The sequence below is a fragment of the Symphalangus syndactylus genome, chromosome 18, assembly GCF_028878055.3.
Source record: "Symphalangus syndactylus isolate Jambi chromosome 18, NHGRI_mSymSyn1-v2.1_pri, whole genome shotgun sequence".
Lineage (NCBI taxonomy): Eukaryota > Metazoa > Chordata > Mammalia > Primates > Hylobatidae > Symphalangus > Symphalangus syndactylus.
Window position 1 is genome coordinate 14786103 of NC_072440.2, and position 19959 is coordinate 14806061.

Here is a 19959-nt window from a genome sequence, read left to right on the forward strand (position 1 = left end):
TTATAAAATATGCAGAGGGCTCTATAATAAGCCTCCACATGTTCTCCACCCAAATGGGTAAACAGAGAGGTTGGGCAGTTTGCTTCTGATAACTTTCTTAAAGGCTAGAACACGGTAGAGGCAATAGGCATCCTCCAGCTTCCTCCTCTCCCTCTCCCCTTCCCAGGGGCAGCCGCAGTCATGAGTTGGGTATAGACCCAGCCCTGGTTGTGTGCGTTTATGGGACACCAGGGGGCAGGCCACACCCACCCCGGTGCTGGCTCTGCCTGAATGGAGCCAGGCTGTGCACCGACTGTGCAGGCGCTCATGTTGTTCACCCTGAGGGGTGTCTTCTATACTCTTGGTGACCCGGGCAAGTCTGGTTTCTTCCCTCTGGCTGCTGGGAAGTTTTCCATTGTATGAGAACTTTCTGGTTCCTCCTCTCCCTCCTAGTGACAGTGGGCGGATCCCAGCTTTCCTGGTTGCAGGTGCTGCAGGGGCCGTCCTGTGCTCAATAGAGTTGCCCCGGCTGGAACTGCAGGCCTGGGCTCGCGGCCTCACCTCATCTGCGACCTGTCGCCTCCCCTCCCTCCAGCCTGGTGGACCCTCGCATCTCTGTGGGTCCCTCAGGCCTGCCACCTCATGCTGCATTGCTGTGGGTGTGTGTTGGCCCACAGAGGCACCATTGGAATGACTCAAGTGCCAGTGCCATCAGCTGCTGTTAGAGCACCTGTGTGCCGGGCATCTCCTGGCACAGGGACCTCCCCTCTGGTCCTTGTAACAGGGACAGCAGTTCTTGGTCTCTTGCTTTGGAGGTGGGGGAGCAATGCGTCTGGCATGACCAGGGCCAGTCCAGGAGTGAAATTCAAATGCAGGCGGGTTGGCTTCCCCATGGTGGTCTTTGTTGCAGGTATGCCGGGCGTGGTGGTAAACGCATGTGGGCTGGAGGAGGCACAGGGCAGCCAGCTGAGTGAGACCAGAGCAAGTGGAATTGGCCTGGAGTTTTACATTCACTCGCCGTGGCCCTTGCTGGTCCCTCCTGGATGAGCTTGGGGCTCATGAAGGCGGGATGTCTGAATGAGAGTGGGGGACACCAAATGGGGACATAAAGGCCAAGGCTAACCACACTCTCATGCGGCAGCAGCGGTCCGTGGAACCAGCTCGTTCGTTCCTGACAGTGATAAAGGCGGCAGTTGGATTTCATCTGTGAATAATGAACTGGTTTCACATGACAGTAAAAGTGGTGCTTATGTTATATTAATATTTATTAGCGGTTATTGATGTTGGAACCGACTTGTTATCTTTGCTACACATCACAGCAGTTCTATAAAGATGCAAGGAAAATTGCAACTCGAGAAGCAATTAAATCGCCGTGCTCTGTGGCTGTGCGCGTGGCGGCTGGGCCATGTAGAGAGGAGGAGAGCAAGGCCGCCTTCCACAGGGGCTTCCTGGGGGCTTCTGGGAGGCCTGGGGCTGCCTCCCCGCTCGCCTTCCCAGCCTGGTGAAGCTCAAGTGTCCAGAGGCCTGTGGGTCCTCAGCCCCGGGAGTGGGGCCTCAGCGGTGAAGGGTGGGGGGCCTCTGCAGCCCCAGGGCCTTGACAGTGGGTGAAGACTCTGGAGAGCCTGGTCCACCCTTGTCCAGTGAGGGTCTCCATGGGAAACACGGCCCACTGTGAGGAAGCAGCCACAGAAACCCAGTGCCTTCTGTAGACAATTGTCCTGGTTTCTTTAAAAAGGTCCTTTAAGCCATATGTGGTGGTTCACGCCTGTAATCCCAGCACTTTGGGAGGCCGAGGTGGGCAGATCATTTGAGGTCAGGAGTTTGAGACCAACCCGGTCAACATGGTGAAACACTGTCTCTACTAAAAATACAAAAATTAGGCAGGCATGGTGGTGGGCGCCTGTAATCCCAGCTACTCGGGAGGCTGAGGCAGGAGAATCACATGAACCTGAGAGGTGGAGGTTGCAGTGAGCCGAGATCACGCCATTGCACTCCAGCCTGGGCGACAGAGCAAGACTCTGTCTCAAAAAAAACAAAAACAGAAAAGTTCTTTTCATGGGAAGAAGGGGTGCTGTGGGGCTGTTCTAAATGGAAAGAGGCAGAAGAGACCCACAAATGACAGGGCTCCTCCTGAACAAGGTCCTGCTTATAACCAATGGGACAGTCAGGGAGTTAGACTGTGGCCTGGCAGTTCGAGGACAGCGAGTGTGAAGCTAGTGCTGCTGTGTGGGGTGGGTCCTGGTGGTGCGTGCTGAAGTGGGGGCGGGAAGAGCTGAGGGGTCCCACACAGCCGATGTCAAAGCCAGCGCTGGAACCCCTCTGCCCTGCCACAGTTCCAGAGCCAAGTGCCTAGAGCGCTCAGAAACATTTATTAAAGACAGATTTTTCTAGAGCCACGTGTAGCTTTTGCCCTGGAAGGTTGTAGGGTCTGCACCAACACCTGTCTCCTCCCCGCTGTCTCCCCGTGTCTGAGCTTCCTAGAGATTTCTCCAGCTGTACCCCCACCCTGCCCCCTCCCCCTGCCCCGGACTCAGCCATGGCAGGAAGAATTTGAAGTTATCTTTGACTTTTATGGCCCGTTTTTCCCCCCTATTAAAATGCTTGGAGCTGTAAACGTAGTCACAAGCTCATTGATCTTGAAGTGTGGCCGTAAACTACCTGGTGCTGGTGAAATCACATCTGAGATGATTGTTTCTGCTGGTGTCGATAAATTCCAGCTTGGAGCAGAAAGGTCAGCCCTTGCCAGATAAAATGGCTTTCAGCTCGCTAATTAAAGGTTTGTGGGGAAGTGGAAGAATGCACTCGGGTAGGCTTGGAGTGAAGAAAACACATAGAGATGGAGAGCCTGAAGCCAGCTTAGCGCTGGCGGAGAATGGACGGTTGTTGGAAGGGGACGGCGGTGTTCGGGAAGGAACCCACCGTCCCCAGGGGGGTGAGGAGGGGTCCCTGCGAGGCAGCCCTGTTTGCAGCAAACTCTTCCGCAGATCACGGGGACTTTGGATTTTGACTCAGAATCGTCTCTCCTTTGGTGCTGGGGCTGTAGGTCCATGGTTGCAGAGCCCACTCTTCCTGCCAACCTAGCTAAGGGTGCTGGGTGCTTGAGGGCACCCCATACTTGCTCCCTGAAGAGCTGCAGGGCACCTCGAGTCCCAGGCAGGGGCACACACACCACTCTCAGGTTGGTTTGGAGTTTTGGGGGGAAGTGCATGGCCAGGCGTTGTTTGTTGCCGGCCACCTGCGGGTGTGGACGTTTCCCCAGGGTGGGTTGTGTCCCTTTCTTGGTAACTGACTAGGGAGGATCAAGTGGAAATAGCTCTTCCTGTCATCTCCTCACCTCTCTGTCGGGGCTCTGCCTCTCTGCCCACAGCTCTCCTGTGGGTCTCCCCTCCTTTCCCTGTCCCTGGCTGTGAATTCCTAAAGTAAGGGCACAGGAGTGGCCAGGGTCCCAAGTCAGGAGGGAGGGTCGAGGCTTGACCAGATATGAAGGCCCATAAACACAGACACAGAGCCAAAGACGCTCCAGAGAAGAACTGGTGTGGAGACAGAGCTATGCACACCTGAGTGGGTATCGGAGAAAGCAACAGCCGCTGCTGAGCAACACCCAGACGCAGATACACGGTCACTCCTGGCCCACACAGCAACACCCGGATACAGACACGGCCACCCCTGGCTCATGCAGCAACACACAAAACACACAGCTACCCATGGCCCACGTGGCAGTACTTGGACGTGGACACATGGCCATCCCAGCCCACACAGCAACCCTTGGTCCACAAGGCAACATGCAAAACACACGTGGCTGTCCTCGGCCCGCCCAGAACTATCTGAAGGAGCAGCTTGACACAGCAACCCTCCAGGACTCACAGAGGCACATGTGGGCTTGGAAAACACGACAGCACACACCCACCTTGCCTGGAGGGCCACCCCACACCTCCTCAGGGGCTGGGCTACGCCCGGAGGCTTTATCTGGGGCATCTGAATGAGGACAGAAGCCCCAGCAAAGCAGGTTCATGCCTGTTCTCTGGCCCCTATGGGATCTGCTGGCCAGCCCCACCCATATGGAAATTTCTCCTCCCAGGGGCCCCACGGCCTGCCCCTCCTGCACCCACTTATGAGGAACCTACCTCAGGAATCCACTGCAGGGACATGGCACATGGGCCTTCCCACCACAGAACCGGCTTCCCCGGGAATCCACCGCAGGCCGGGCCACGTGGGCCTTCCCACCACAGAACCCGCTTCCCCAGGAACACACCTTAGGGACATGGCACATGGTCCTTCCCACCACAGAACCCGCTTCCCCGGGAATCCACCGCAGGCCGGGCCACGTGGGCCTTCCCACCACAGAACCCACTTCCCTAGGAATCCACCACAGGGCTGTGCCATGTGGGCCTTCCCACCGCAGGGCCTGCTTACTCTTGGTGTGCGGCCCCCGGTGAGTGGAGTCACCTGGAAGCTGGCTCATCAAATGGCTGCTCCTGCTTGCCTCCCACCCCCATGGTCTGGGCTGGCCTGGGGCCCTGACTGTTGACCAGCTGCATAAATGGCACTGGCTGGCAGGCCAGGGGCGGGGAGATCAGAACCTTCCACACACCTTGTTTTGTGGAAGTTGGGAGGACACTGGTGATGGAGTTTGAGGTAACGGGGAGGACAGTCCCCATAACCCCCCATCTTTGAGACATGCATTTGGGAAGGTGGGCATCAGGTGGCACCTGAGGTGGTCTCAGTACTGCCCACCAGGCTGTGCTGGCCAAGAGCAGCAGGCAGTGTTATGGATTGGGAGCTGCCTCATCCAGTGGCCGAGGCTGTTTGTCATGTGCTCCGCATTGCATAGAAAGCTCTGTTTCAACAAATGTCCAGAGTGGATATCCAGGGGAATGTGGGTCATTTGGTTCCACACAGAGAGGCAGGCAGTTGGCTCAGAGGACATGAGCCTCTCAGAGTTTTGACCCCCATGGGACAGGTGGCAAAGAGGAGGCAGGAACTGCCGTCCGAGCATAATCAGAGAAGCAGCTCTGTGCGTGGGGCCTGAGACCCTCTGCCGTGTCATTTGAGGATGGATGATATTCATTCTAGGGGTGGAGAGAGATTAGATAAGGAGAGAAATGGGGAGGGAATTTTTAACAGCTTTGTGGAGGTGTAAGTGATACACAATAAGCTGCATGTATTTAGAATGTACAATATAAGTTTGACAAATGTGAACCCATTGCCACGATCAAGATCATGAACACATCTTTCTCCCTGAAAATACCCTGGTGTCATTTTGTAATCCCTTCCTCTCGTCCCTACACCATCTCCACAAAACCTGGGATTTATTTTCTGTCACTTTGTTTGCAATTTTCAGAATTTCGTGTAACTAGCATCATACAGTATGGATATTTTTTGGAGTCTGGGTTTTTTTGGCAGTGTTATTTTGTGATTCATCCATATTGTGTGTGTCAGTAGTTTATTCCTTTTTATTGCTGAGTAATAGTCGTGTGAAGATACCACAGCTTGTTCATCCGTGTACTTGTTGGTGAGCATTTGGGTTGCTTCCCGTTCGTGCTGTGTTGCCAAGAGCTGCTGTGAACATTCACGTACAAGTCTCTGTATGAATGTGTGCCTTCCCTTCTCTTGGTGAATGCTTAAGAATAGAATGGCTGTCTCATATTGTAAATGTCCTAGTCTGCCCAGGCTGCTGTAACAAAAATACCATGGACTGGTTGGCTTAAGCAACAAATCAGTTTCTTATGGTTCTGGAGGCTGGGAAGTCCGAGATCAAGGTGCCAGCAGATTCAGTTCCTGATGAGGGCTCTATTCCTGGTTTGCAGATGGCCACCTTCTTGCTGTATTTCCCCATGGCAGAGCGAGAAAGGATGAAAGAGAGAGGACAGAAACTCCCTCGTGTCTCTTCTTATGAGAACACTAACTGAGGGCTCCACCCTCATGACCAGATCACCTCCCGGAGGCCCCATCTCCAAATACCATCACATTGAGGGTTAGGATTTCAACATTTGGATCTGGGAGAGGACACATATGTTCTGTTCATTGCCATACATACGTTTAACTTTTTAACTGCCAAACTGTCTTTCAAAGTGTATCATTTTATGTTCCCAACAGCAGCGATTGAGAGTTCCAGTTGCTCTACATCCTCACCAGCACTTGATTTGTTCAGTCTTTTTAATTTTAGCCATCTGAATAGGCTTGTATCGGTATCTTATTGTGGTTTTAATTTGCATTTCCCTAATAACTAATTATGTTTAGTATTTTTTTATTTGCTTATTTGCCATCAGTAGTTGTTTTTGTTGTTGTTCTCCTTCCTCCCCTTTTCCCTCCCCTCCCTCCTCTTCTCCTTCTTCCCCTCCCTCCCTCCCTCTTCCTCTTCCTCTTCCTCCTCTTGTTTCTTCTTCTTTCTTCTTCATCTTTCTTCTTCTTCTTGGATCTCAATTTGTCACTCAGGCTGGAGTGCAGTGGTGCAATCATGGCTCACTGCAGCCTCAACCTCCTGGCCTCAAGTGACCCTCCTGCCTCAGCCTCCCAAGTAGCTGAGACTACAGGCATGTGCTACCATGCTCAGCTAATTTTTAATTTTTTTTTTTTTCTAGAGACTATATTGCACAGGCCGGTTTTAAACTCCTGGCCTCAGGCGATCAGCCTACCTCCGCCTCCCAATGTGCTGGGATTTCAAGCATGAGACACTGTGCCTGGCCCAGTATATCTTTAGTGGAGTATCTGTTCAAATATTTTGTTCATTTTAGTTGAGTTGTTTGTTTTCAGATTATTGAGTTTTAAGAGTTCTTTCATGTATTATGGATACAAGGCTTTCATCAGACAGGTGATTTGTATGTGTTTTTTTCCCAGGGTGTGGCCACTTTTTGCATTTTCCTAACATTGTCTTTCCAACTTTGGGAGTTTCTTATTTTGTTGAAGTTAATTTATTATTTTGCCCTTATATCGATTATGTTTTTGGTGTTGTATCTAAGATTCTTTGCCTGACCTAACATCCCAAAGATTTCTCTTACATTTTATTTGAGACATTTTGTTCGAGCAGTTTTATAGTTTTGGTCCCTACATTTAGATCTCTGATCCATTTGTTCTTTTTTTTTTTTTTGATATGGTATGTGGTATGGACTGAAGTTCTTTTCTGTTCGATTTTAATATATATCTCCTTGTTCTAATACCATTTTAAAAGATTATCTTTTTTGTACTAAATTAATTACCTTTTTGGGCTTTGCTGAAAATCAATGGACCATATATGTGTAAGTCTACTTTGGACTCTCTGTTCTGTTCCATTGACCTATTTATGCATCTTAACACCAATGCTACACTGTCTTGATTACCGTAGCTTTATAGTGGGTCTTCGAGTCAGATAATGGTAAATCTTTCCCTTTGATTGGTTGTTATTTTTGTTTGTTTCATAGTTGTTTTGGCTATTCTAGGTCCCTTGTAATTTCATATGCATTCTAAAATCATCTTGTCAATTTCTATTTTTTTTTTTAAAAAAAGCTGACTGAGATTTTGATTGGAGATGGTGTTGAATCTGTAGATCAATCTGGGAAGAATTGAAATCTTAACAGTGTTGAGGCTTCTGATTTGTGGTTATGGTATATCTCTTTCTTAAGTCTAAAAATTTCTCTCAGCAATACTTGGAAGTTTCTATTGTACAGGTCTTATTTAGCTATTGTCAGATTCATCCCTGTTTCTTATTTTTATTTATTGATGCTATTTTTTTTTTTTTTTTTTGAGACGGAGTCTCGCTCTGTTGCCCAGGCTGGAGTGCAGTGGCGCAATCTCGGCTCACTGCAAGCTCCGCCTCCCGGGTTCACGCCATTCTCCTGCCTCAGCCTAATTTTTTTTGTATTTTTAGTAGAGACGGGGTTTCACCGTGGTCTCGATCTCCTGACCTCGTGATCCACCCGCCTCGGCCTCCCAAAGTGCTGGGATTACAAGCGTGAGCCACCGCGCCCGGCCTTTATTGATGCTATTGCAAATGGCATTTAAAATTTTTTGAATTTCTAAATGTTGGTGTCTAGTGTATAGAAACACAACTGATTTTTTTTTTTTTTTTTTTTGAGATGGAGTTTCGCTCTTGTTGCCCAGGCTGGAGTGCAGTGGTGCGATCTCGGCTCACCGCAACCTCCACCTCCCAGGTTCAAGCGATTCTCCTGCCTCAGCCTCCTGAATAGCTGGGATTACAGGCATGCACCATCACGCCTGGCTAATTCTGTATTTTTAGTAGAGACGGGGTTTCTCCATGTTGGTCAGGCTGGTCTTGAACTCCTGACCTCAGGTGATCTGCCCGCCTCGGTCTCCCAAAGTGCTAGGATTACAGGCATGAGCCACCGCGCCCGGCCCACAACTGATTTTTATATATTGTTCTATCTTGCAACCTGGCTAAACTCATTTATTAGTCCTAACAGCTTTTTGAAAATCTGTTGAGGCCGGCATACGGTTTTTCTTCTTCCATGTGTTATTTTAGCAAATTACACGGACTGACTTTCAAATGGCAAAGCAGCCCTGCAGTCCTGGGATAAACCTAGCTTGTTCATGATGTCTTATCCTTTTTGTTATTGTTAGAATTGATTTGTTAACATTCGATTAAGAATTTCTGCATCTGAGTTCAAGAGAGAACCTCACTGGTCCCTGGCCACTGATGGTTTGGCTGGATCCGAGCAAGGGGGTCCCTCTCTCCCCATCAGGCAGGCTCATGGGGTGCAAATGTGGCCATGTAGAACTGCTCAATCAGGACCGGGCACTGTGGCTCATGCCTATAATCCCAGCACTTTGGGAGGCCAAGGTGGTTGGATCACCTGAGGTCAGGAGTTTGAGACCAGCCTGGCCAACATAATGAAACCCCGTCTCTACTAAAAATACAAAAGTTACCCAGGCATGGTGGTGGGCGCCTGTAATCCCAGCTACTCGGGAGGCTGAGGCAGGAGAATCACTTGAACCCAGGAGGCAGAGGTTGCAGTGAGCCAAGATCGCGCCACTACATTCCAACCTGGGCAACAGAGTGAATCTCCATCTCAAAAAAAAAAAAAGGCCGGGCGCCGTGGCTCCTGCCTGTAATCCTAGCACTTTGGGAGGCTGAGGCGGGTGGATCATGAGGTCAGGAGATCGAGACCATCCTGGCTAACACGGTGAAACCCTGTCTCTACTAAAAATACAAAAAATTAGCCGGGCGAGGTGGCAGGCGCCTATAGTTCCAGCTACTTGGGAGGCTGAAGCAGGAGAATGGCGTGAACCCGGGAGGCGGAGCTTGCAATGAGCCAGCCTGGGGACAGAGCGAGACTCTGTCTCAAAAAAAAAAAAAAAAAAAAAAAAAGAAAAAGAACTGTTCCAGTTCCATCAGGGGCTGTGGGTAGTGGTGGTTCCCACAAAAGGAGACTTCAAACAAGTGGGCACCCAAAGCACGTCTCCTATACGCGTGTGGGCCTGGAATTCCTGAGAGGGTGCCATCTCCCTTCTCCTTACCCTGAATGTCCATCCTGCTAGTGGTGCCGCCATCCCATCGTGTGTTGGCGAGACCCCCATATTGGGGGGCTGGGATTTGGGAGGCATGTCGGCGCACACCCAGGCCGTTACCCCTCCTGAGGGACCCAGTGCAGATTCGTACCAAGGGCCTGAAAAATATTCCTGCATTTTGGTCCACAAATCCCCGTATTCAGACTCTCCTACAGAAATGCTCTGTGATGTGGAAATGGATTTATCCACAAAGATGTTCGCTGCAGCATTGTTCATTAACTGGAAAAAGACGGAGCTAGAACTCAAATTTCCAAGAGTAGAGGATTGGCTGAGGAAATACCGTTATGTCTGCTGAATGGAAGATCCCATAGCCATTAAAGGAGTGATTTACGAAGATCGTAGCGACATCATACCTTGTCCTTAAGTGAAAGTAGAAAAATAGGTTATAACATTCTATATATAGCTATATTAAAAATTCACTTAAAAGAGGAAGCCAATGTGTAACAAAGGGTAATTGATTTCTGGGCAGTGCTGTTCTTTTCCTTTCTCTAATTTCCAAACTTTCTGGAAGGAATATCGATTACTACTGTGATTTTTTTTAAATCATAATTAAGAAAGGGAAGAGTAGAATTTGCTGTCTCCAAGGCAGCTGCCCCCTGCTTGGCCAGGCTGGGGGCGACGGATTTGGTCTCAGCTGCTTGTCCCGTCTCAGCGCTGCCCTCCTCTATCTTTCAGGCTTTGGGAACGATCACTGCAGTGCCTGTCACGGGTCCTCAGGTCAGCTCCTTGCAGAGGTTGGCCGGGCAAGGAGCGGCAGTGCTACCTCAGGTAAGCAGCCGTCGGGCGGGCCCTGGGGTGTCCGTCTGTCTGTCCCCGCAGTCTCTGTTCCTAACCCCTCAGCACTGAGGTTTCTGGTGGGCACTGGGCCAGGCGGAACCCGTGCCTTCTCAGCTGCACCTTCCCCTCTTACCTCTTCTATCCATTCTTCAATGGAGACATTTGGACCAGATACATTTTTTCAGCAAGGAATTGGGAAATCAATTTAGTGGGTCATGACCAGAATTTTTTTTAATGGAATAAATGAGGCCAGACTAAAATAGAATGGAAATATCAAGATGCATCCTATGCATTGTTTCTTGAACAACTTGTTTCAAGACTGGATGACTACGTCATGTGTATTTTTGACTATGGGTTATGGTCAGGAAGTTTGAGACACTGTGGACGAGGGGATTCATTTCAGGGAGGGGCAGCACAGACTCTGGGCCAGGTGCCCTGGCTTTAGTGCAGGGTCCCCCCTACTGGACTCTACACTTTGCCCCAGTCACCTGGCCTCTCAGCCTTCCTGGGCCGAGGCTTCTCACCTGCAGAGGGACTGGTGCAGGTGCCGGCTTCCTGCATCGGTGGCCGTGAGTGTTGAGTCAAGACAAAACATTTGTAACCGTGCCTGGTAAAGAGCAAACGCCAGGTAGTTATTAACCAGCTCCCTTATTACTACAAGCTCAGCTTTGTTGAGCACTTGCTGTATACAGCATACTGGGCCAGGGGCTGCCAGTGGTAAAGACCAAGATGGCCCCTGCCTGTCGTGGGACTTCAGGGCTAGACAGATTCCCCCAGCTCAAGGATGGCGAGAGGTGGCTGCTCCCTCATCCATGTGGCAACTTTCCCCAAGTGCCCACTTGAGCTGAATCAGAGTCTAGAGCAGGGGTGGCCAATCTTCCAATCTTTTGGTTTCCCTGGGCCTCACTGGAAGAAGCAGAATTGTCTTAGGCCACACATAAAATACACTAACACTAACAGTAGCTGATGAGATAAAGGGAAAAAAATTGCAAAAAACTCTCATAATGTTTTAAGAAGGTTTGCATTTATGTCGAGCTGCATTCGAAGCCACCCTGGGCTGCATGCGGCCTGTGGTTTGGACAGGCTTGGTCTAGAGGGAGGACAGACAAGGAAAAACAGATATTGTGAGTCCAGGGTGATTGGGCCATGCCAGAAAGGGACACGGTGGGGCGGGAGCCCTGAGGAGGCTTGCCGCACACCTGGGCATCAAGGAAGGCTTCCTGGAGGAGGCAGTGCTTGAGCTAAGCCTCGGTGAAAGGACATTGCAGGCTGAGGTAGAGTTAGGCCCCCGAGGGAGCCCCCCCAGGAGGAGGGTGCAGGGTGAGAAACAGAGGCAGAGGTGGTAGGGAGAGACCAGAGTCCAGGCACTGAGGGAGGGAGGTTGGGACAGTCCTGGGGTTGGAGAGGCCACCAGGGGCCCATGGGGACCTTAGAGTCGGGCTTCCCCTTTTGGTGACCTGTGGGCAGCAGGGAGCTATGCGAGGCTTCAGAGCAAGGCAGGCTCCAGGGAGAGGCTGCCCATCAAGGCCAGTGCTGTTTCCCTCTGCCCCGCACCCACCCTTCCTCCTCTCTCCCTTCTGCCTCCTGGACCTCTGTCTCCATGTTTTATCCTTGCTGTCTCTGCCCCACAAACATCTGCACCTGCCGTTGGCCTGCTGGCTTCCAGGACAGTCAGCTCGGGCCAGAAGTTGTCCAGTGCACGCTGTATCCAGCTGCCGGCTGCTGCTGTCCTAGGTGGCTCACGGGGAACAGAGTAGGCAGCCTGTGTTGGGGCCAGCGTGGCAGGGTGACCGCAGACCCGAGAAAGGAGAGGGTGAGGATAGGGTGGCCCCGGGGGCTTCCTGGCCTGGGGCTGCACTTAGGCCAGGAGGCACAGGCAGAAAGACTATAGGCTCTGGGGTCCCCCGAAGGTGTTCTCTCTCTCGGGTGGCTCAGGCCAGATCCTGAGCCCCCAGCTGAGCTTAGTTTCTGTGTCTGGCATCTGTGAATGATGCCAGCTCGCCCATGCCCAGAGTCTGCTTACATAGGGTGGGCGGCCAGGGTCAACCAGAACACGTGGGCAAACCCCAGATAACCAGGGAGGTGCCGACCGGAACACGGAACGGCCACTGCCACAGCTAAGGTCCTCACTGACCACCACGTGGGTGTCCATCCGCCCCCACTCCTGTCCTCTTCAGAGGCAGAGAACAGCAGTTTTCCAGCGGGTGACTGTCTCCAGCTGAGGGCTGGCAGGAACGAGAAGACGGATTCTTTAAAGCCTTTGGTATTGGAGTTTCTGTTGGGCTGTAAGCCTGGCATTGGGGGACAAAGGCCCTGACCTCTGGTGCCAAGGACAGAGTGGCCGGCCTACCTGAACCCAGGCCGGGCACATCGCCTGCCCGTGGTGTGGCCAGGGCCCTGGTGTGGGAGGCCGGGCTCATTTTGCTGAGGACCCAGCATGGCAGGGGACACAGAGATCACTAGACTCAAGGGCCAGCTCTGTGCCAGGCACAGGCGAGGAGCTGACAGACGCGATGCTGTCCAACCGAAGAGCACGCTGTGCCTTAGTGACCTGCCCAAGGCCACAGGATGCTGTAGGAGACACCCCGGACCACTCCCTCCACGTGCACCACTGGACACAAGGTGGGAGGAGATGGGCGGGGCAGTACAGCGCTCTGTGCCCTTCACCGATGCCAGACAGGCCCTAATGATAACAACTGTAGCATCATTATTACCGGTGAGTCTCCACTACGCACCTCAGTTTGCTCATCTGTAGAACAGGCCAGGATGGCCACCCTGCAGTGCGAGCGCAGCGGGGCTCAGATGAGAAGGCAGATCGTGCCCCTTCTCCTTGTCCCCTTGTCTCTTGGGCATGATATTGGCCTGGACCTCCCAGCGTTGGTGTGTCCTCATCTGGGGCATGTGGCGCTCCTGGTTCCATGCATGGGGTCAGTGGTGGTGGCTCTAATGGGAATTTCCACCATCAGAAACACTGCTGGGTGTGGGGGTGCTGGTGACAGCCCTCAGTCAAGTATACCCAGCACTTCCTGTGCATTTTCTTTCTTCCAAACCCCAGTAAGTCTCATCACCTCATGCAGATGAGGGACCTGACCCAGTTCAGGTGTGTCACCAGGACCCCAGAGGAGCCAGGATTGGGCCCAAACAGTCTGTCCAGAGCCCTGGCCTGAACCACCCGGTGGCTGCCCAGCTGCCCTCTGCACACCTTCACTGTCATTCAGGAGTCCCGCAGCAGTCATGCGGGCTCAGCTCTGGTTTTCACCGGAGCACAGCAGCATTCCCACCCAGATTGGGAAGCAGAACTGGGCAAGGCCCAGGAGCCCTCGCAGCCCCTCCCAGTCCCTGCCAAGGGGCAGCACTTTCCAGACTTCCGAGGCCAAAGGGGGCTTTGCTGCTTGCGACTTGATCTGCAGGGTGTCACACTGCACAGACTGTCCCCTCGCGCCCAAGCACTGCCTTCCGATCCTCCCTGCTGCTCTTCACCATTCTCTCCTAGTGCAGCTGGGAGGGCCTTGGGTTCAGAGCAGCCCCTCCTGAGCCCCGTGGCCAGTCGGTGCAAGCCCAGGAGGAGGGAGGCATTGGGGTCGAGGTCTCACCCGCTGTGAGGCCATCACAGGCTCTGTGCTCTTTCTGATGCTGCCCCCTCCCCTTGAATATAGGAAGTCTCCGAGCCAGGGCGGCCCCTCCCCTGCACTCCTGTATGTCTGCCTGTCTGACCACACACCCGTCCCTTCTTCCCAGGTTAGGCCAAAGACTCTGATTCCAGACAGCCTCCCCGTTGCCCCAGGCCGGGACCGGCCACCCAAGCAGCCCCCAACATTCCAGAAGGCCACCGTGGTCAGCGTGAAGAACCCCAGCCCAGCCCTCCCCACCGCCAACAACACTGTCAGCCATGTGCCAGCGCCCGGCAGCCAGCCCCAGGCCCTTGCCGAGCCCGCCGCCCTCGCCTCTCCGCTGAGCAGTGCAGGGGTGGCCTATGCCATCATCTCCACCTCCCCCAGCAATGCCACTGCCATGGCCCCCAGCACCGCTGTGTCTGTGGTCAGCGACAGCATCAAAGTCCAGCCCCTCCTCATCAGTGCTGACAACAAGGTGAGTGCCCACCAGCAGGTTCCGGAAAGGATGTGCGGCCGCATACAGGAGGCCGAGGGCAATCATATGGGAAGGGCCAAATGAACAAGCCCAGGCAGAATGAATGACCAGGAGGCAGAATGATCAAGTGGACAGATGAATGAATGGGACAGAAACAGAGGAGCGAATGAATGAATGGAGTGTGAACACATGATTAAGGGAGTGAATTAGTGCATGAACAGATGAATGAATATGCGATCCAGAGACAATATGCCTGAATGAATTAATACCAGTGGAAAAGGAGTGATTGGTCAATGAATGAATTCGTTCAAATGATTAACCAATTAATGACACGTGTGGCTGAATGAGTGACTAGAAGAGATATTGATTCTCCGTCTCTGCTGGTGGAGTTGGATGGTCAAGGGCTGTTTTTACCCCACTGCCCAAGTGCACAATCTCCCATAATTTTTGCCAAGTTTTAAAACTAAAACTAAGGTCCGCCCGCTGCTCCCCTCCGAGCTCCTGGTGGTTGTGCTGTTTGAGGCCTTCGGGGCTGCCTCATCCCTGCCATCCCCTGTCTGTGGCCTCTTTCTCTCTGTTCCCCATTTGGGGTCTGCCAGGCTGCCCCTCTCTTACTTATGGCCGGGGTATCATCTGCTTCTCCAGCCTGGATGTTGACGGCTGACCCTCATGTGACCTGGTGCTGTTGCACCCAGTGCATTCCCGGGAGTCCTGTGCTTCCAGGCTCTCCTGCACACTGAGGGCCCCCTCAAAGAATTCGCAGTCTGAAGAGTTGTCATGGGCCATGGCGGGATGGCAGGTGTATCCCAGGAGGGCACCTGATCCAGACAAGGTGCTTAGCAGATGTTGGAAGGAGTGTGTCTGTTTCACTGCATCTGCACCAGCATTTGATTTTGGTCCTTTAAACACTTTTTTGTTCATTTACTAGGCACACACACATGCCTCATTGTTGAAAGCTGAATTCCCTTGGTTACTGTTAAGCTTCAGTGTTTTTCTTACACTTAAGAATTCTGTCTTCTCGGGCCGGGCGCGGTGGCTCACGCTTGTAATCCCAGCACTTTGGGAGGCCGAGGCGGGCGGATCACGAGGTCAGGAGATCGAGACCACGGTGAAACCCCGTCTCTACTACAAATACAAAAAAATTAGCCGGGCGTGGTGGCGAGCGCCTGTAGTCCCAGCTACTCGGAGAGGCTGAGGCAGGAGAATGGCGTGAACCCGGGAGGCGGAGCTTGCAGTGAGCCGAGATTGCGCCACTGCGCTCCAGCCTGGGCGACAGAGCGAGACTCCGTCTCAAAAAAAAAAAAAAAAAAAAAAGAATTCTGTCTTCTCATGTGTGACTTGAGAATATTCTTTGCCCTTTTTCCTATTGGAGATCTTAATGTTTTTCTTCCCATGAATATAAAAATGGACATTTTTTTTTCCATGCAGAGATTTTGGGATTTTAAAAATGTGATACAACGAGGAATACAGAGCTTCCCTTAAGCCAGCAGAAAAATGGGACATGTTTTCTCTTTGTGCTCAGAAGCCTCAAATTCATCAGACAGTCACCACCTGTGCTTAGGGAAAAACAAACCAAAAAAACACCCAAGTTCAAGTAATTCCTAGTTTAAACCAGACTGTGGCTGATGGGTCCTGGAGAATTATTCTTGGAGCCATGAAAACTAATAATTCTTTCCCAATTTCCTGTCCAAAGAAATAAAATGGTAGAGCTAGAAATGGAGCGGATCCTGGCCCAGGGAGAGGCTGGGCTGGATGGGTGGATTTCAAGCTGATTTTCAGCATCACACCCTTTCATCAAACCAGAGCACCCCCTGAGCCCCGAGGAAGGCTCCCTAAGGGGGGGCTGGTGCAGGGTGGCATCTGAAGACCCCCTTCCCCTTCCCCATCCACCATGTTAGGGGCCTCGTGGCAATGAAAGAAAATAGAACGTTATTCCCACCTGTGCCCCCAAGCCAGGCTTATGTGTCTCAGGCACTGTGGCATGGGGAGGGAGAGACGGAGCCAGGCTGACCTGAGGGGTTCCCAGCCCCTCTGCCTCCTGACTGGATGGCCTCAGGCCAGGAGCAAGTCTGAGCTCTCGTGGCCTCAGTTCATCTGCACCTGAGCTGGGATGAGAAATCCTCGCTGCCTGAGTGTGCACGGCCTCCCTGGGGAGAGGTGTGGCCAGTTTCACTGATGACCAACCTGACTCTCAGAAGCAGTGAGTCCCCTGAGGCCACACAGCTGGGAAGCGGTGGGGCAGGACTGGAACTCAGACCTTCCCGGTTCCTAAACCAGGCCAGCTTCTCATGCAGACCCTCCCCATGGTGGAAAAGGTGTGTCAGGAGTGGTAGGTGCTAGACACACAGGGGCGCAAACCACCCAGTTCCTGGGGATCTGCCCTCCCAGGTTGGCCCAGCCCAGGCTCTGTGCTCCCCAACCCCTGCCCTGTGCCCTACCAGCTACCTCCCCAGCCCCCTTCACTCTTCCCTTCCTCCCCGTGCCCCTCACCCTCGCTCTCCATCCTCCTCCACTCCTTCCCTCTTCCCCTCACCCTGCAACCCGTCACTGTCCCCTCCACCCCTCCTCTCTTCCCCTCACCCCTCCCTCCCCATCACTGTCCCCTTCACCCCTCCATGGCATCTTCCAGGTCATCATCATTCAGCCTCAAGTGCAGACGCAGCCCGAGAACACGGCGGAGTCGCAGCCGCCCACAGAGGAGCCATCTCAGGGAGCTCAGGCCACCAAAAAGAAGAAGGAAGACCGGCCCCCGACCCAGGAGAACCCCGAGGTAGGACAGTCCTCTCTGGAGGACTCAGGCTTTGCTCAGCCTGCAGGTGCCGTCTGAGGCCACTGTGTATAGCGGGGATGGCCTCACTGTAGGATGGTCCCGACAAGCCACTGGCACAGCTGCCCTGTGCAGTCGGCGACCAGGATGGGGCCTCACCCAGCAAGCCCGGGTCTCAACTGTTCTATCTCAGGGAGGCACTGGCTGAACAGCAGTAAGGGGCGATGGTTAGCACAAATTCTAGAATCATTCTGCGTGGGTCCTGCACCGCCAATTTCCAACGGTGTGACTGGGAGCAGCTCGCATCTGTTTGCTCATCTGTAAGGTGGGAATGGCAGGGTCTCCTTCCTCACAGGGCTGCTAGGAGGATTCCACGAGTTCATGTTTGCCGAGCCCCTGGACAGCACCTGGTGGGGACTTTTGGCCATTACACCCCATCCCAGGGGCCCTGGCTGTGGGCCCCTCCATCCTGAGTCCAGGAGGGAAAGGGGCTCCTCTGGGCAGCACATAGCCCCGAAGCGGCCCCTGCCTCTTCTCCGCCATGGCCAGTCCTGGGTGTGTGCGGGACCCTGGGCACTGTAGAAGTAGCTGTGCCCCAGGCTGGCATGAGAGGTGCAGAAGTCTCCTGAAGGTGCCTGGAGAACTTGCTAGAAATTGCCTATGTCTCCACGTCCCCCACACACCCTCTGAAGGAGGCCAGATAAATAAGCTCATATTGAACCATCCAAATACATAGCGGACATGCGGTCCCTGCACTAATGGTGGTGCAGGGACAGCAGCTGACTCAGGGCCGTCCTTTGCTGAACTGGTGGTGGCAGCAGGTGTACTGCAGCTTGGTCCTCGGCATCCTAGGCCAACACCAGCCCCGCATCCTCCACTCTGGGTCTTTTCCATTCAACCCTTCCCACCCAGTTTCCTTTTCTTTTTTCCTTTCTGTCTTTTTTTTTTTTTTTTTTTTTTTTTTGAGATAGAGTCTCACTCTTTGACCCATGCTGGCATGCATTGGCACCATCATAGCTCACTGCAGCCTCAACCTCCCAGGCTCAAGTGATCCTCCCACCCGAGCCTCCCAAGTAGCTGGGACCACAGGTGTGCACCACCACTCCTGGCTAATTGTTTAATGTTTTGTAGAGACAGGGTGTATTAGTCCATTTTCATGCTGCTTATAAAGACATACCCAAGACTGGGCAATTTACAAAGGAAACAGGTTTAATGGAGAACTCACAGTTCTATGTGGCTGGGGAAGCCTCAGAATCATGACAGAAGATAAGGAGGAGCAAGTCACATCTTACATGGATGGTGGCAGGCAAAGAGAGAGCTTGTGTAGGGAAGCTCCCGTTTTTTAAACACATCAGATCTTGTGAGACCTATTCACTATCACAGAGAACAGCATGAGAAAGACCCGCCCCATGATTCAGTTACTTCCCACCAGGCCCCTCCTACAACGTGTGGGAATTCAAGATGAGATTTGGGTAGGTACACAGCCAAACCATATCATTTTGCCCCTGGCTCCTCCCACATCTCATGTCTTTGCATTTCAAAACCAATCACGCCTTCCCAACAGTCCCTCAAAGTCTTAACTCATTTCAACATTAACCTCAAAAGGGCCACAGTCCAAAGTCTCATCTGAGACAAGGCATGTCCCTCCCGCCTATGAGCCTGTAAAATCAAAGCAAATTAGTTACTTCCTAAATACAACGAGGGTACAGGCATTGGGTAAATACAGCCATTCCAAATTGGAAAAATTGGCCAAAACAAAGGGGCTACAGGCCCCATGCAAGTCCAAAATCCGGTGGGGCAGTTAAACCTGAAAGCTCCAAAATTATCTCTTTTGACTCCATGTCTTACATCCAGGTCATGCTGATTCAAGAGGTGAGCTCCCACAGCCTTGAGCAGCTCTGCCGCTGTGGCTTTGTAGGGTACAGCCTCCCTCCTGGTTGCTTTTACTGGCTGGTGTCTGCAGCTTTTCCAGGTGCACAGTACAAGCTGTTGGTGGATCTATCATTCTGGTGTCCAGAGGACAGTGGCCCTCTTCTCACAGCTCCACTAGCCAGTGCCCCAGTAGAGACTGTAGGGACTCCGACTCCACATTTCCCTTCTGCACTGCCCTAGCAGAGATTCTCCATGAGGGCACTGCCCCTGCAGCAAACTTCTGCCTAGACATCCAAGCATTTCCATATATCCTGTGAAATCTAGGCAGAGGCTCCCAAACCTCAGTTCTTCTGTGCACCCACAGGCTTAACACCATGTGGAAGCTGCCGAGGCTTGGGCTTCCACCCTCTGAAGCAACAGGCAGAGGGGTACCTTGGCCCCTTTTAGTCATGGCTGGAGTGGCTGGGACACAGGGCACCAAGTCCCTAGACTGTGCACAGCAGAGGGACCCGGGGCCCAGCCCAAGAAACCCTTTTTTCCTCCTAAACCTCTAGGCCTGTGATGGGAGGGGCTGCTGCAAAGGTCTCTGACATGCCCTGGAGACATTTTCCCCACTGTCTTGGTGATTAACATTCGGCTCCTCATTGCTTATGCAAATTTCTGCAGCCAGCTTGAATTTCTCCTCAGAAAATGGGATTTTCTTTTCTGTCGCATTGTCAGGGTGCACATTTTCTGAACTTTTATGCTGTTTCCCCTTTTAAAACTGAATGCCTTTAACAGCACCCAAGTCACCTCTCAAATGCTTTGCTGCTTAGAAGTTTTTTCTGCCAGATACCCTAAATCATCTTTCTCAAGTTCAAAGTTCCACAAGTCTCTAGGGCAGAGGCAAAATGCCACCAGTCTCTTTGCTAAAACATAACAAGAGTCACCTTTGCTCCAGTTCCCAACAAGTTCCTCATCTCCATCTGAGACCA

General features: G+C 52.4%; 1 protein-coding gene across 4 annotated transcripts in view; it reads left to right on the forward strand.

The window, feature by feature from the left end:
• The window catches only part of PHF21B (PHD finger protein 21B), a 126272-nt gene that overhangs the window by 76972 nt on the left and 29341 nt on the right, over positions 1-19959 (forward strand). For 3 of the 4 annotated variants that reach the window (XM_055252107.2, XM_055252108.2, XM_063622953.1), the window contains 3 exons: positions 10156-10248; positions 13996-14346; positions 16976-17116. In XM_055252107.2, the coding sequence (XP_055108082.1) occupies positions 10156-10248; positions 13996-14346; positions 16976-17116 (585 nt within the window). Of the gene's footprint in view, positions 1-10155; positions 10249-13995; positions 14347-16849; positions 17117-19959 lie in introns of all 4 variants that reach the window. The other variant, XM_055252106.2, reaches the window with a different exon arrangement.